This window comes from Falco biarmicus, chromosome 7 (genome assembly GCF_023638135.1).
Source record: "Falco biarmicus isolate bFalBia1 chromosome 7, bFalBia1.pri, whole genome shotgun sequence".
In the NCBI taxonomy this organism is placed as follows: Eukaryota; Metazoa; Chordata; class Aves; order Falconiformes; family Falconidae; genus Falco; species Falco biarmicus.
Genome location: NC_079294.1, coordinates 44,173,441 through 44,188,162, shown reverse-complemented (window position 1 = coordinate 44,188,162; position 14,722 = coordinate 44,173,441). Strand labels below are relative to the sequence as shown.

At 37.3% G+C, this 14,722-nt stretch overlaps 1 protein-coding gene across 3 annotated transcripts in view; it reads right to left on the bottom strand.

The window, feature by feature from the left end:
- Positions 1 to 14,722, bottom strand: part of NUDT14 (nudix hydrolase 14) — a 62,938-nt gene that overhangs the window by 12,374 nt on the left and 35,842 nt on the right. For all 3 annotated transcript variants that reach the window (XM_056346141.1, XM_056346143.1, XM_056346142.1), the window contains exons 3-4: positions 6,483 to 6,547; positions 1,390 to 1,627 (exon numbers count right to left, since the gene is read on the bottom strand). In XM_056346141.1, coding sequence (XP_056202116.1) covers positions 1,390 to 1,627; positions 6,483 to 6,547 — 303 coding nt within the window. The remainder of the gene's footprint in view (positions 1 to 1,389; positions 1,628 to 6,482; positions 6,548 to 14,722) is intronic.

Here is a 14,722-nt window from a genome sequence, read left to right as displayed (position 1 = left end):
ATACTTTCTCCACAAGTCAGTGCAATTAAAAAAAAAAAAAAAAAAAAAAAGAAACTGACAAAAAAACCAACAACCACCTGTAAGATACAAAGGTATTTATCGACCAAAAAATATATGGTGTTTTAGCCAGATGTAAATTGTTAATGTTGAGTCAAACTTCCACACTGAAGCTACAAACTTCTATAGTTGCAGAAATTATAATCTGCTTTTCCTATTTTGTGTTTGTATACACATGCATACGTACATACACATATGCATCTAACTGCATGCTATATAGCCTGTCAGTGTCACCCAATCTATGAAATTCTATAGACAGCTTTTGCTCATAAATCTAGAAAGCGCTTTTTCTTTCAGTAGAACAAACCCTTAATCTAGTTTCAATGAGTTGTAAAAGACAGCTCCTGTGATTCACCCCCTCCCCTCAACAGAAGCACTGCTTGTTAATCCAGCAGGAAATAACATTTGCCAGGATTGACAGCTGTGGATTTGTATTCAATTCCCAAATTAAAAACCAATGACAGGGCCTAGTTCAATGGAGATGTCAAGCAAAATAAAGAAAGTAAAAAACCTGCTGCTTTCTCTGTAAAATGCAAACATACATACATTTTGGATCACAATACTAGAAGCTGGGGAGGAGATATAATGGGATTAAAGCTGTGTGCAAAGTTTCTCTTGAAGGATTTGTGGTTTTGGTGGGTTTTCCCCCCCCTCTAACAACTCACATTTTATATTTTTCCTCTTACATATAGTTTTCCTGTTACTCCAAATATGTTTTAAAACACGTTAAATCTATTTCAATAACTAGTTGAAATTCTGCAAAAAAAAAAATACAATGTAAAAATTTTCATAGTCAAATCAACAAAATCTTCATATATAAAATTAATTATTGTCCAGTTTCAAGATGACTTAATTACGGCTCAACTACTATGAAGAAATCTAATGGCACGGGTTCTTAGGCTTCTGCAAAATTGTTTTAATGGTAAATCAGAGTCCAGCTTGGGCAGCTTCTACTGCTAATCAGGATAATAAAATCAGAGATTGAAATTGCCTGACACAGTAAAGATGAGCTGTTTTCTAGTGCTGTTAACAAACTGCTCTGTAAAGCCCAATGCAACTTTTCCCAGTTTGAATACTCTTTGGAATAAATTACAACTGTATCATTCTTACTGGGAATTCAATCCCATAATTATGAGTTTCTAATTCCTTAAGTCTCTGTAAATACTCCTCTCACTTGCTGAAAATTACACCTTTCATATACTTTCAGATGTCTGTGTTTCTCCCAACACACTGCTTAAACAAGGGAACAGGGAATGTTACATTACATTCAGGCCACTTCAGCAATCTGTGAAACACCACCACGCCAAAGTGTTCTACCTCACTGCTATTTACCTGTAAGAAGTGATCCTCCGTAGGTCTGTAACAGGAACACGATAGCCACACTCTTCTAAGACTTCCCCACAGGCAATTTCTTCTAAAGAAAGGTCTGGTTTATCTACGATGCCAGCACAGAGTTCATAGGTCACTCCGACCAAGGCAGGTAAGGGTTCCTCTAGACGAGAGAAGCTCTCCTTGTCCTGATTCTGAAAGACTTCAGGATGCTGCCTTTCTACTTCACACATGTAAACAGCTTTTTTTTTTTTTTTTTAAAAGACAAACAAACAAACAAACAAAAAACAACACAAAAGAAAAAGAAACAGGGGGGGGGGGGGGGTGGATATGTTAATGTATTCATATTAAATAGAAAGATGGTACACAAATTTTGCCCGGAAATTTTTGATCATCAAAGTATTAAGAGTAACAAGCTGTGTTATCTGTGTAAAATTATGACACACCGAAATTGGAATTTTAGAGAACAAAAGTTCCTTGCCATTTCTGTAAAATTATTCTTTAAACTATTTGTGCTTACATCATTCAGAATGAATCTATACACACCTTAAAAGAAATAAAAAAAGGAAGATAGTTTATCCAAGAAGTCTAAGTCCCAGAAGTGCCATACAGCTTCCATTTGTTGGGCAGTGCGGATATCAGGATTTAATTTAAACTATGCAGTTATCTTGCAGAGAAGTTGGGTTGCAAAATTATGTACCATGTGCACAATGATGAGTCTTTCAGCCTGTCAACTCAGCTGTTATTTAGAAAGGGTATGAAAAGCATGTATGTTTGTTTGAAAAAAAAAAATAATCCTCTTTTGAACATATAGCTCCTTGCACAGATTCCTCTGTGGAATCTGAAAAAGACTTCTTGAACTAATCTACAAACAGCTGCCACTGTAAAGCACTCCTAAAGAAAGTGCAAATGCCAGATTTTAGACCTTATTTAAGCAAAACCTCTCACTGATGTCAACAGAAATTTTGCCTGAGTGAGAACTGCAGGACTGGATGTGAACACAGAAAGAATCACTGTTGACAATTTCAGATCATGGTAACTTTAATTTATAGGTATAACCTCACTTGTTTTTTCTTTGAAATTTCTTCATGTCTATCTCCTTGCTTTTCATGAAAGGTTACCATGAGGGTGTTACAAACACCCTGAATAAAACTATTTTAAAATCTGAAATTATTTTTATTCCATTAAAGTATTTTACATGCATATTTCATATACACGTAACACGGTTTTCAAATGAGCTTACCTTACATCTTGCATTCTAAATCTTGCAGAACTGGTATAAAAAAGAGCTCAAGTTTGATGGACAGCATTCTTCCAGTTACTGGATTTAGCTTATTATTTCTTAAAACTCTGACATACAATGAAGTCTCCACAGAAATGTTGTCACATAAAAGTACCACAATGACCTCTCAAGCACTTAGTCTCTGAGGAAGTCTACACCCCAGAGATTTGTGCCAGGGCTCCTTCTGCAATGCTTCTTGCAACACCTCAGAAGTGTAGCATAGCAAGATCAGCACTTGAAAGGGAGGTGTCTAGATCAGTCAAAACCTAATCTTTCTCCAAAAGTTAAAACTTTCAAAGCTGTTTGCAGTAGGTACATCTAGGCCTTTGAGATTCAAACAGTTAAGGAAAGGAGCCTCCATTTCCTACTTGAAACATAACTGGAGCATAGTTTTCTTTTTAAAATGCAGCATGTAGGCAGCAAAACAAATATTCCATGCAGACTCTGAGGGACAGATCCTTGTAGGGTGTCTATTGTCATTATTCCAAAAACTTCTAAAAGCTATGACAATTATCATAAATGACAACTACATCTAAGATCTCTCCAAGATGAGCCAAATATTCTTAAGGTTTTATTGCTTTTTTACTGCTGACATACCCGTATCAGTATTTACAAGAAGGAACAACACATGCATCCCACTAAAGGGCTTGGCCATCAAAACAGGATGCAGGTAAGAGTGTGGGGTATGGAAATATGAAACTGTGATTAAAGTAACCCTCTGTTACAAGTCTGTTGAATCCCTGAAACCCGTCCTGTCATTCCAGCAGGCACCTGCTGTTCTCCTTCTCCCTCAGCACAACTGGGCTCCATGTAGATCAAAACCTACATTCCCAGAAGGACCTAATCCAGCAGTCCTCTTCAGAGCAAAGTCCTGCAATATGCCAGCACTTAAAGCCCAGTAACAGCTTTTCTCTGCAGATGAGGAAGAAAAGCAGCAGTACCAGCCACTTCTGTAAGAGAGTCCAAATATTAGAGCATTCACCAAGGAGTCAGAGTATGAATTCAGGATCACCAGGCTCGCAAAGGTTTAAACTCAATTTATCTCTCACAGATAAGCAAAGCCTTGACCACCAAGCTGCCTGCTAATATCAGGGAGCAGAGAAGTCCCCCATACCTCTTCTGAAGGTGCAAAATTGACTGCACAAGTGATGTACCAGGGGAGATGAAGTACCGGAGGGAAAGCAGCCTGTGGCCTATAGGCTAGGGAACACTCTTTGGAGCGTAACCTGTGACTCTCCTCTTTCTCATTACAGCTTGTCAGCTTATTGCACATACACAGTTTGGGAGAGCAGAAACCAGAACCAAGAGCTTCTTTTTCAGCAGTCACCCACTCACTAGTACTGTGTCTGACTGCTCTTTTGTCTTCTGATGCCTTATGCTACTTTGGTCAGAAACTGCCACTTCATCATCACCAGGTAGTCTCCTCCGTCATCATGTGATGAGCAGCAGCATAGTAAGGACTCAACCAACCATCTAGCGCTCATTAAGCATCTTGACTAATTACCCTGGAGCCACTCAGCTGTAAGAAGTCTCAAAGTGGAAACTGATGTACTTGCCTACCTTTCTGCAAAGCTGGGACAAAGGATAGATGGCTCAACCAAACTCATCAAATAAGATCATAACTGTTATTAAAAGCACCCTCAATAGATGACTCATACAGGGACTTGTTTCTATCCCTAAAAAGAAGAAAACAACAGTATGGACTGAGAGGTTAGCGGGGTCTAGCTGACTGGGGAACATGCTTGCTTTTCTTTCAACTTCTGATTTCTCTTTGATTGCATCTGTGTTTCCTACTTCCTAAAACAGAACACAGCTTACAATTCAAATCTTTGATTCTGTTTATTTTAAATCAATGCAAAAACATCACAATTCATTGAAAGGTCATTATACTCACAGTGAGAAAAACAGAGCACATGTTCATTGGTACTAATCCTAGCCTTTCCTACCAACACATTATTTTATTATATTTGAAAATGTGTGGTCAATTGGCTACCAAAATGAGCATTGCCCAAGACCATTGCCAGTCAGTCATGTGTGAGGAACTAATATGGAAACTACTGAGACAAATGTGTAACTTTTTTTCTCTCTGCTCCTTCCAAATGTGTGTTTTATGATCATTCAAGATGATCTAAGTCCACAATACATTGAAATTTATGGCCATGTCTGCCTCACCCTGGTTATGTGCTCCTTCCACCCCTCAAGCCTGCATGAACTCTTTCAGGCCAGTCAGATAAAATGCCTAATCCTCATTTTTTTATTATTTTCATTTTTTTTTCAGCCCTAAGATGTCTGCTGTGGCTGCATAAGGGCAGGTGCTGCCAAAGGGAATGAGGTGGGAATGTACGTACAGGGAGTGATGACTGCCTTTAAAAGAAGCACAGACATCAGTGGGAAAACCTGATCACGACACCACACCCTAAAGGAAGGCAAGCACATATGTCAACCAGCACACGTGCAGGGAGCGTGCCTGGTGAGTGCAAGGCAGCTGTTTGCTCAAAAGTAATGTGCTCTCACCTTCCCGGTGGGACCCTGGTAGGAGCTAGCAATGAAAAAGGTCCCAGCCTTTATTTCTGCTTTATTTGTCTGCTTTATTTTCTGCCTTTTCAGGCACCAAGGCAGACAATAACCGTGCAATGGAAACGTAATTAAAGTGATGTGAGTACTGTCAGGGCATGGTTGTGATCACTGAACTGCTATGGGGTGTCTGACTGACCACTGTCCCTAAGGCGAGGTTTCTGAGCCGCTCCAACCTCTGGAACAGTTTAACTCCAACAACAGTCTAGTCTTCTGAGGCAGATATGACACCTCTGTACAGATGATGTAATGAACACATCACTGTTCAGTACGTGTGTGTACATATATATATGCATAAATATGAACACTTCTGCCTAAGATTGCCTCAAAGGGAGCAACAGCTATATGAGCCATTTCACTTGGCTGGCAAATAAAAAGCACTGGATTATTAATAAACAAATAAACAAACACTTTGTCTTTGTAATAGTCAATATAAGGCTTCATAAGAAGTATGTACTGTCAGTATAACAGTGCTGCACAACACTGAAGAGCCTGTCAATCACTGTCAGTAAGAAAGGACAGCACGACACCACCCGAGAAAGTTTCCTATAAAGTCTACCATGAACAGTCTTGAAATGGTTTCTTAGCAACAGTGGAAAATCTTGTGATTTTCTTTAATTAACATGCAGAGAATATACATTTCATTTTTAACTTCCAGAAAGTAAATCTTGCTTTGAATTACAATAACTAACACAAAAATTCAGAAAAAAATAGTATATTAACCTAAATTCATAGTAACTGGTACAATGAAGCTGTCCATGTATTTATGAAAAAGCATGCAGTCCTGAATTTCCCTCAGTTTAAATTCCGAAGTATACAAGACACAATAACACATTAAAGAAAGAAATAAATATTTAAGAACAAAAGAAAAAAAAAGAAATGTGCTTCTGCACAGAAGCTGCCTACTAAATACTACATAGGTCTAGTAGGAACTTCAAATAAAAGCAATCTATTGCATGATCATTGTAGAGCTGTTTGTAATTGCATCCAAAAGATGACAGTGACTAACCCAATAGCAGAATGTAAGGCTACCCTGATCATTGGTTTCATCTGTAATGGCAATTTCCCTGGTGAGAAAATTCTGACCAACTGAAAAGTGGTTGAATAGTGGGCTATCATACAAAGAAACAGAATATAGAACAAAGATTTTATCACCACAGATGCACCAACTTTTAACTGCTAAACCCTGAAAAGCTTGCTTCACTAGAGAGCAAAAGTAAATCTAAAAAAAGAGGATTACCTGGGCGGAACTGCTTCACTACAACAAAGCACTGCCGAGAAGTATTAAAGATCAGGATTGACACACTGAGGAAAAAGATAAAAAACAAAAGATCAATGCTTTATGAAGGATTAATGCAGAACTATTAAACTTACATCCTGTGAATTTAATGTTAACTACATAAATACACAGATTTATTACTAAAGCCACAATGCAACCAGATCCTTGTCCAAAATCCATCAAGAGGGATAGATAATGGGTAATGTCTCTAAAGCCCATGGGAATTTACCCAAAATTAAGTCATTTTTTTCTCCTGTCATGCAATGTAAGACAACGATCAATTCCTTCTCCCCAAAGCAAAAAAACAAAAGTCCAACCACAGAAACATTGCTACTAGATAGCAATAACAAGGAAAAAAGTCCTTAAAAATAAAAATACTTGCTTACCTTATATCGGTCCCACATTAGGGCAGTCTAACTCTTAGGCACAGCCTAGTCTCATTCAAAGCCAGAGGCATCTGCATAAGCACAGAGCATCTTCTATCTGTGGCTACTTGTTGAGCTTGGGCCTTAAAACGGACACCATCCAAGTCCAATTTTGTACAAATTTAAACCAGAAGCAGTTTCCACTTCTACTACATTCAATGGTTTCAAAGTCACATTTTAATCTTTCCCCTGTCCTCTCTTTGGTTGTTTGAAATGTATGTCACAGGGAAGCCTGAGAGCCCGAGTTATTTGAAGATGCTCTGAAAGTGTGAAGTACTGATGTTCTCTGCTCACCTTTAAATTACTCAGATTTTACTAGTTTAAAAAAATGCAGACAGAAGTCTGTCTCCTTAGCTGGTAGCCCATTAAAACCTGCAAAAACATGCATATATTTTGCTTATTACCATGGTAGCATTCTTTCTTTTGTTATGCCTCTTTGTATGCAGTTGGAAAGTTAATTCATTATTCTATGAATTCTACAATAGATCAGAATAACAATGGAATATTTGCAGTGTTGAGTCAAACTTTCAACTTTCCATGTAAAAGAGCTGTATATTTATTTTCACTATTTGATTTAATAATGAAGTCTCAAGCTGCCAGAGAAACTGCTATTTGATGATTATTAAAAATAATGTTAATGTTTATTATAATAATATATAAACCCCAAAACATAAGGGAGAAGTCCAGATGTTAACATTTATATTCATAGTTGCTATTCTCAAAGACCCGTACTGCATATTGATGGCTTCCTGCCCCAGATGTCACTTACAGGCAATTTTAAAGTAAAAGTTTTAGCCTTTAGAGATGCTGGAGGAGAACATTCACTCTGTTTACTGGCATGGGGGTTCTTTCTGACCTAGCACTAGAGTATCTGGGAGTTACAGGGTAGGGCGCTAGAAGAAATGAAGTTAAACCACAGCCTAGCACGTTTTTACATTTACTTAAGTATTATTCTTTGATTTTATTTTTTTTTCCTTCGCATGACTGTTCCTCTCCCCAAAGCAGTACTGTCTGAGGGTAGACATTGTGCTAAAAAAAGGGGGGGAAAAGAATTACTGCTACTGAGCCTTTGTTTTTTGTCCACGGGTTTAAGGATGTGGGGTGCTTGAAATTGGAGAGAGCAGCAGTCTAAATCTGAGGTTAAACAAAAGAGTGGAGACTTCCTGAAGCATACGGTTGCCCTTTACCTTTCTTTACATCCACCACTCCAGGCCCAATTTTTCACTTGGCTTGCCTTCTTCAGCACGTCTCATTAAATAACTCATACCAACTCATTAAAAATGGCTCAGCTATTAGACATTATTTTTTTCCTAAGAGTCAATCACTTGAGATTTTTATGGAACAGATGGGAAAATTAAAAACAATCTGTCAGAATTAAGGAACAAGATCAAATTAAGCTGGAAAGGAGTAGCAGCAAGTTATTACAATTGTCTGCTTCTCACACCATCTTGAGATGAAAGGGGACAGAAATGGCACAAATCTGTAGAACTTTCTATTTAATTACTTCTAATTTTCTGAGAGACTGACAAACAATTTTGAACATAAATTTACATTTTTTAACAAACCACAACACACAAGTTCTAATATTTCTTGTCAGACTTGGAGAGCCATGGAGGAGAAAGTTCAGAATTACACCTTCTTAGGAGGAGTGTGACATTACAAATGCATTTGGTATTTTTTATTCCGCAAGAAACAATATAATGTGAAATATTTCCACAGGTCACGAGGTATATTACTTCTGAAAACCCATCTGAAGCCGCATTAGGGACAGTTATTTGCATACTATAGAAAGTTATGGCAAGACTCTTCAACTGATTTAAATGGAGGATGCCCTGAGCCACTGCTTTCAATGGGTTTCCTTATTGCTGCAATGACCCAAATGTGTGGGTTCAGCTATAAGGAAAGTATTTATCTTCTAGAGTTTTAAATCATTATACAAAGAATTCACTACAGTATTTCAAGATTACTATTCTTACAGATGATACAGGCTACCAAAAAGGATTACTACAAAAGCAGAATTCCAAATACATCTTTCACTGGTATCATACCACAAGGGTATTTGATGTTTCAAGGCAATTCCCTTTAAAATATTATAGCCAAACCTATTTCAGAATATTACATATGCATCTGCAAGCTTTAAAGTGATAAATAAAGACTAAGCATATAAAATAAAAATTTAAAACATTCACAATGACTTCTGGGAATATCTTCACAAATAAAAAGATACAGAAGACAAACAAAGCCCAGGCTGTATGTTACCAGAAAAATCACAAAGAGCCACTAGAAGGGGAAAAAAATACCCCAGCCATATTTCCTAAAAAAGGCAGGAATCCTAGACAAGGATTTAATCTGAAATGGACATCAGAGGTCCGAATGTAGCAGCCGGTTTCATTGTCCATGTCCCAGAGAGGAGCACAAGACCACTTTCTTGCTATCTTTTACAAAGGAAAAGAATACTCAGATGTGAAAGGATCACGATGGATCCAAAACTTGCCTCCACACCTTAAAAACAAGCTATTAACATGTCTGCACAAGCAAAGCACTGTCTCAGCTTAGACCTGCCAACCTTTTCATTTTGGGTGGCAAATGATTACTTTTTACCATGTTCCACAGCTGTACATCTTCGCTGGCCATTTCTCCAGCAGCTGACGCTCCAGGAGACTGCCGGTGTAAAAGGAGAGGTCATTAATGCAAATGCAATGCCACTGAGCCCCCGACCTGCACCTGGGACACAAAGAGCACACAGCATAACTGCTGCACACAAGCATCATGGTCAGTACCTGCTATGGCCAGTGGGCTTGCCAACGCTGTAGGCAAGAGATGGCTGAGAAGAAAACCCTTAGAAATGTGCTCTATGTGTCAATCTGGAGCTATCATTTGCTTCTCTAAAGACGTAAATCACCTTGAACCAAGGAAGGAGACTTGGCTCCTTCACACTTGCGTTTGTCGGTGGTTGGTTTATGACCAAAACGGAAAGACAACATATTAAGAGATGATGCAGGTTTGCACAGTGTCTTCCAGGGCTGGTGAAGACCACAAGGCTGCTCAGACTTCAGCCCAACCCCTTCTCAGCTTCCCCCTGCAGTAGCTCCTGCTCGCTTTATACATACAATAAATCAATAGTCTATTAAAATTAATTCATTTTCTTTTTCCCAAAGAAAGCATGCATGTAAATAGGTTACTGTGCAATGAGGTAGGATACTGTTCTTTCTGTAAATGTAGGAACAATTAGGGCAGCCTTAAAATATTTTAAGAAAGGTCAGTACTTGAAGCATCAGCAAGACGTACCTCAAAAGACCAGCTACCCTGCACCTGAGCTTTTCTTGTACTCAAGTTTGCAGTTAGTGTGCCTGGTCTTGGTATCTAACACAATGTTTTCTTAAAAGGGATTCCCAACTATTCAGTCAAGGATCTCAGGTAGCATTTAACCAATTAAACTTCAAAGAAAAGGCTGACTGAAATAGGCAAGTATTAGGATTCTCCAGTGGATATTTGGCTTCCCTGAAATGTCAAAGTCAATGTGGAAAAATTACATACAACTGACCCATGGACATCTACAACACAGGAGTCTAGAATTTTAATTCCTCTTCCACCTTTAGAGGTCTCACTGAAAGAGAAGACATCTACCTGAATACAACCTTCACAGTTGAAAACACCTCTTAGAAGAGTTTAGAAAATGGCTCCATTGTGTACCATTGGCCTAAAAACCAATTTCCATATTTTTTCCTTCCCCCAGCATAGCACAGCTGTGTATTTATTGAACTCACAGTAACTGATGCTTTATGACATTCCAGCACAGCAGACATTTATATAGAAATACTGCAGCTTCACACACTCAAACCCCAGAAAGGAAGGTGGTGCTTCTTGGAGAAATGTAACAAACACAGTATTTGACCACAGCAGTTGCAAGGTTGGGGACAGATGCAAACTGACATCCTGTTAAAATGTGCACACACATATGGATGCACAGAAAGTTAATTCTTTTGAAATACATCCTAGCAATTAAGATCAGCAAATCAGCTTTGCTAAAGCTACAAGAACATGCACTTCTGCAGCTCCAATACTTGAAGGAAGGTTTGGGGGGGTGGGGGTTAGGGGTTTGGGGTTTTTTTAGTTCTGGTTTGCTGGGGTGGGGTTTTTTTTTGTGTTGGGTTGAGGTTTTTTTAGGTTTTTTTCTTGTTGTTATTGGGGGTTTTTTTTAGGTAGAAATGTAATTTCACCTTGTAGTCATTGGTTTGGCAATCTATCTTGATGATTTGTCAGTTGTTGACCTGGGCTACAGTTAATCCACAAGCAACTGCTAACACTTACTAATTGCTTTTCACGAGACGTATTTATTAAAGGATTTTAAAAATTTAATTGATTCAGTCTTTCATTATTCTTAGATGTGAACTTAATGCATACTTTACAAGTGTAAATTTGCAAAACTAAAAATAATATTTAAAATAATCACAGTACAGTAATAGCAAAGAAAAGGACAAGATTCCCTTGTGACATAAGACTGAAGACTGGAGATGAGGGCTTTTGATGATAATCTTGTGCTAATACTATAGTATGCTAAGCAATTGATGAGGTAATACAGGCAAAGAAACTGACCTCTCTTTAATCACTGTAAGAGCAACTCAGGATCTCCTTGCATCTAGCATGGGTATGTGTGTGTCACACACAAACTGTGATCAGAATTGAATAATGGAAAATAAAGCACCTAAAAAAAAGATTGACATTAACATTGAAAGCCAGGGCTTCCCACTCAGCCACTTAACCTCAGCCACTTCCACCTAATTTTAAAGGCTAGAAATTATCTCCAAATGAGTTTAAGACCTGTAATATTGTTTGCGCTGCTTACAAATGGTAACCTCGGCTCCATATTGGAGACTTTAGGAAGTAATGTTATTTTTAAAAAAGCAACAAATTCTGTGGCAAATCATAGCTCAGCAACCTACTGAGTCTTGCATATGTATATATAAATACATACAATTCTATATGTATGTAAAATATTTAGTAATGTATGCACATACATTCAAACCAAACCAAAACACCAAAACCCCCACAACACTATCAGAACCTGCGAGACTTCAGTTACCATTCCCAAAGATGACAATGAAAAAAGAATGGCAGATTCCAAAAAAGAAACAGAAAAATGACATGCCAGAATAAAAGCAAGTAATTAATTTAATCAGTCCTCTTGACTCTCAACATATATTTGATATTAAAAATCCCTTTGATACAAACAGAAGAAAATAATCAAATGTAGCGCACAACCACAGAAGTGTTTAAGGATGTATTCATCTCAGCTGGAGAGCACGTGAATATATAACATACGTGTAATATTTTTGCCTATTACACTTCATAAGGGAGAAAATGTCAAAACTTACGAATCATACTAGAAGAAAAGTTAGGAAGAAAAGAAATAAATCATTTAGAAGTCCTGTAATTAGTTTAGCTTTAAAATATAAATTTCTTTTTCTTCTTGAAGTTATAGAAATTTGGCTTGCTTTGTTCATACAGTGTTGAAAAACTAATCTTTCATACTGTTTTCCATGTCAAGACTATAATTCCATCTAGCCTTTTTAAAATATGGTTGCAAAACACCTCAGATCAGGATTAAAGCTTGTTAGTGTACGTGTCCTTTTCTTGTTCAAATCCGAAATGACTGCACTTTCAATTTTAAAGTGATAATAAAAGAAACCCTCAAACTTGTTTGAGAGCTAACAATCAAAAGTAATTCTTTGGGAGGATTCATCCTTCAGAAAGGTCTACTTCATCTTTAGTTATTTCAAAATTATTGGTGGTGGCCATGAGAAAGAATTGCATCTAACCACTATGTCACTTGTGTACTCAAATTAACCACCCATTTCACAGCTGGACATGTCCCTGAAAACTTCTGACGTGCTATCTAAAGTGCTCTCATCTTCCTTTTCTCAGAGCAGCACCTAGTATCTTAAGCCAGAGAAAACAGTCCCTTCGTTTTCAGAACAGACATGTAGTAAAGCTGTACCCCTTGATTATTCTCCACTGCAATTCCTTTAGTTTCCCAGAGCTTTAACTATAATGCAGATAGTCCTGAGATTAAATGTGTGTGCTTACACAGTCTTTACTGGTTCATTTAAGTCTTCCTTCAAAGCGTTTTACATTTTTCAAAGGCCAACACCAATCCAATTGGCTGCTTAAAATGCAACCTATTACAAAAGCAAAGCTATAAGCTCCTGACAAAAACATTCAGCCTTTCATACTAATGACAGATAAAGTGGATTTGGCAAAAGATAATTAGAGAAGTCTAGAAGACTTCTGTATTCTGATGAAATTTGAATGCTTTCTCCAATATAACATAAATATTTAATACTAAGTAAAACCAGAATAAAGTGGTGGGACACGTATGCCTAAAAAAAATGAACTTTACTGTGGAAAAAATCAAAAGGAAGATTGGTTTCAGTAAACTGAACTGCATCAGGAAGTTGTTCGTGACACCATAAAGGAGGAAGCATATGTTTGGTTAATCATCGGACTTGTGGAAGAATGAATTAAGAAGTGCTAACAAATCCATATACATACATTTTTAAAATATAATCTCCTTGTAAAGTAGTGATTTGTACCCAAACCAGAGAATATGATGCAGGACAATTTCTTTGGAATAAACAATCCTCCCAGCACCCTGTTTTCATATAACAAAGAAAAAAATAGAAAGTAAATTCAACTGCAAAATAAATGAGACATCAAAGCACGTCGCTCTCAATAACATTCTTGAAGTGTCATATCTTGGCCGGTATCCCAGGATACCCTTAGAAATGAAACATTGCATCTCAGTGGGATTCTTTCAACAAAATATTTTAATCAATAAATTCAGGTTTTAAGCTAACTTATTTGATTAAATAAAGCTTTGTGGGCATTATGCACAACAGATGTCAGAGCCTGATGGGCTTTTGTTCCAATTCCTAATTATTTGTGAAACTGCCATTTATAAATACCATCACATAGTAAGACCAATAAATAATCCATCTAAAAGGCATAGTATGACTCCATTCTAAAATGGCAAAAATCAGAAGTTTTAAAACAATATCAGGTTTTGAGGACAACTCACAAAACAAAAAACTCAGTGTTCTGCCCTAGTTAAGGTAAGGAACAAACCAGCAAGTTTTCTTCTTGCCTAGCAAAAGCCAAATATGGAGTGAATAACACAACCTTTTGCCAAGTATAAAAGTATAGTCTCACTGTTATTAGTGAGAAACATAGACTGAGAAACTGGCAGTTGTTCACATTTTACCCAGTTTTCCCATTTCTAGAGTAACGATTTCAATAGTTCCCTCTTTTCCAAGAGGTATTTTCAGATACAATTCTAAAAATAGTGGCAACTCAAATTATAGAACGTTTTCTAGCTTTCCTAAGATTGTTTTTACCAATCCCAAGTGCAGACCATGACCATGCTGCTGTCTTTAGACCATGTAAAAACCTTTGGCACTCTTCAGAGAGAACTCATTTATTTTAAAACCACCTGGAAGCAGAGGGAAGACTCTACTTGATTTCAGTGACTGTGAGAGAGTAAACACATTCACTTATTTTGTGTATTACTGCAAATACTATAAAATGAAATCCCTAGAAGTTGTAAAGACAAGATGCCTCTGATCTGGATACCAGATTCCTTTATTTAGGAATTTATAACTAATCAGCCAAAACTCTCCTGTACCTGTTAGTTTTAAGAATTTTTATGGGTTACATTCTCAAAATTAGGCAAACATTTAAATTCCCAGTGAAGCAATGCCCTCAATAAACACTTTATTG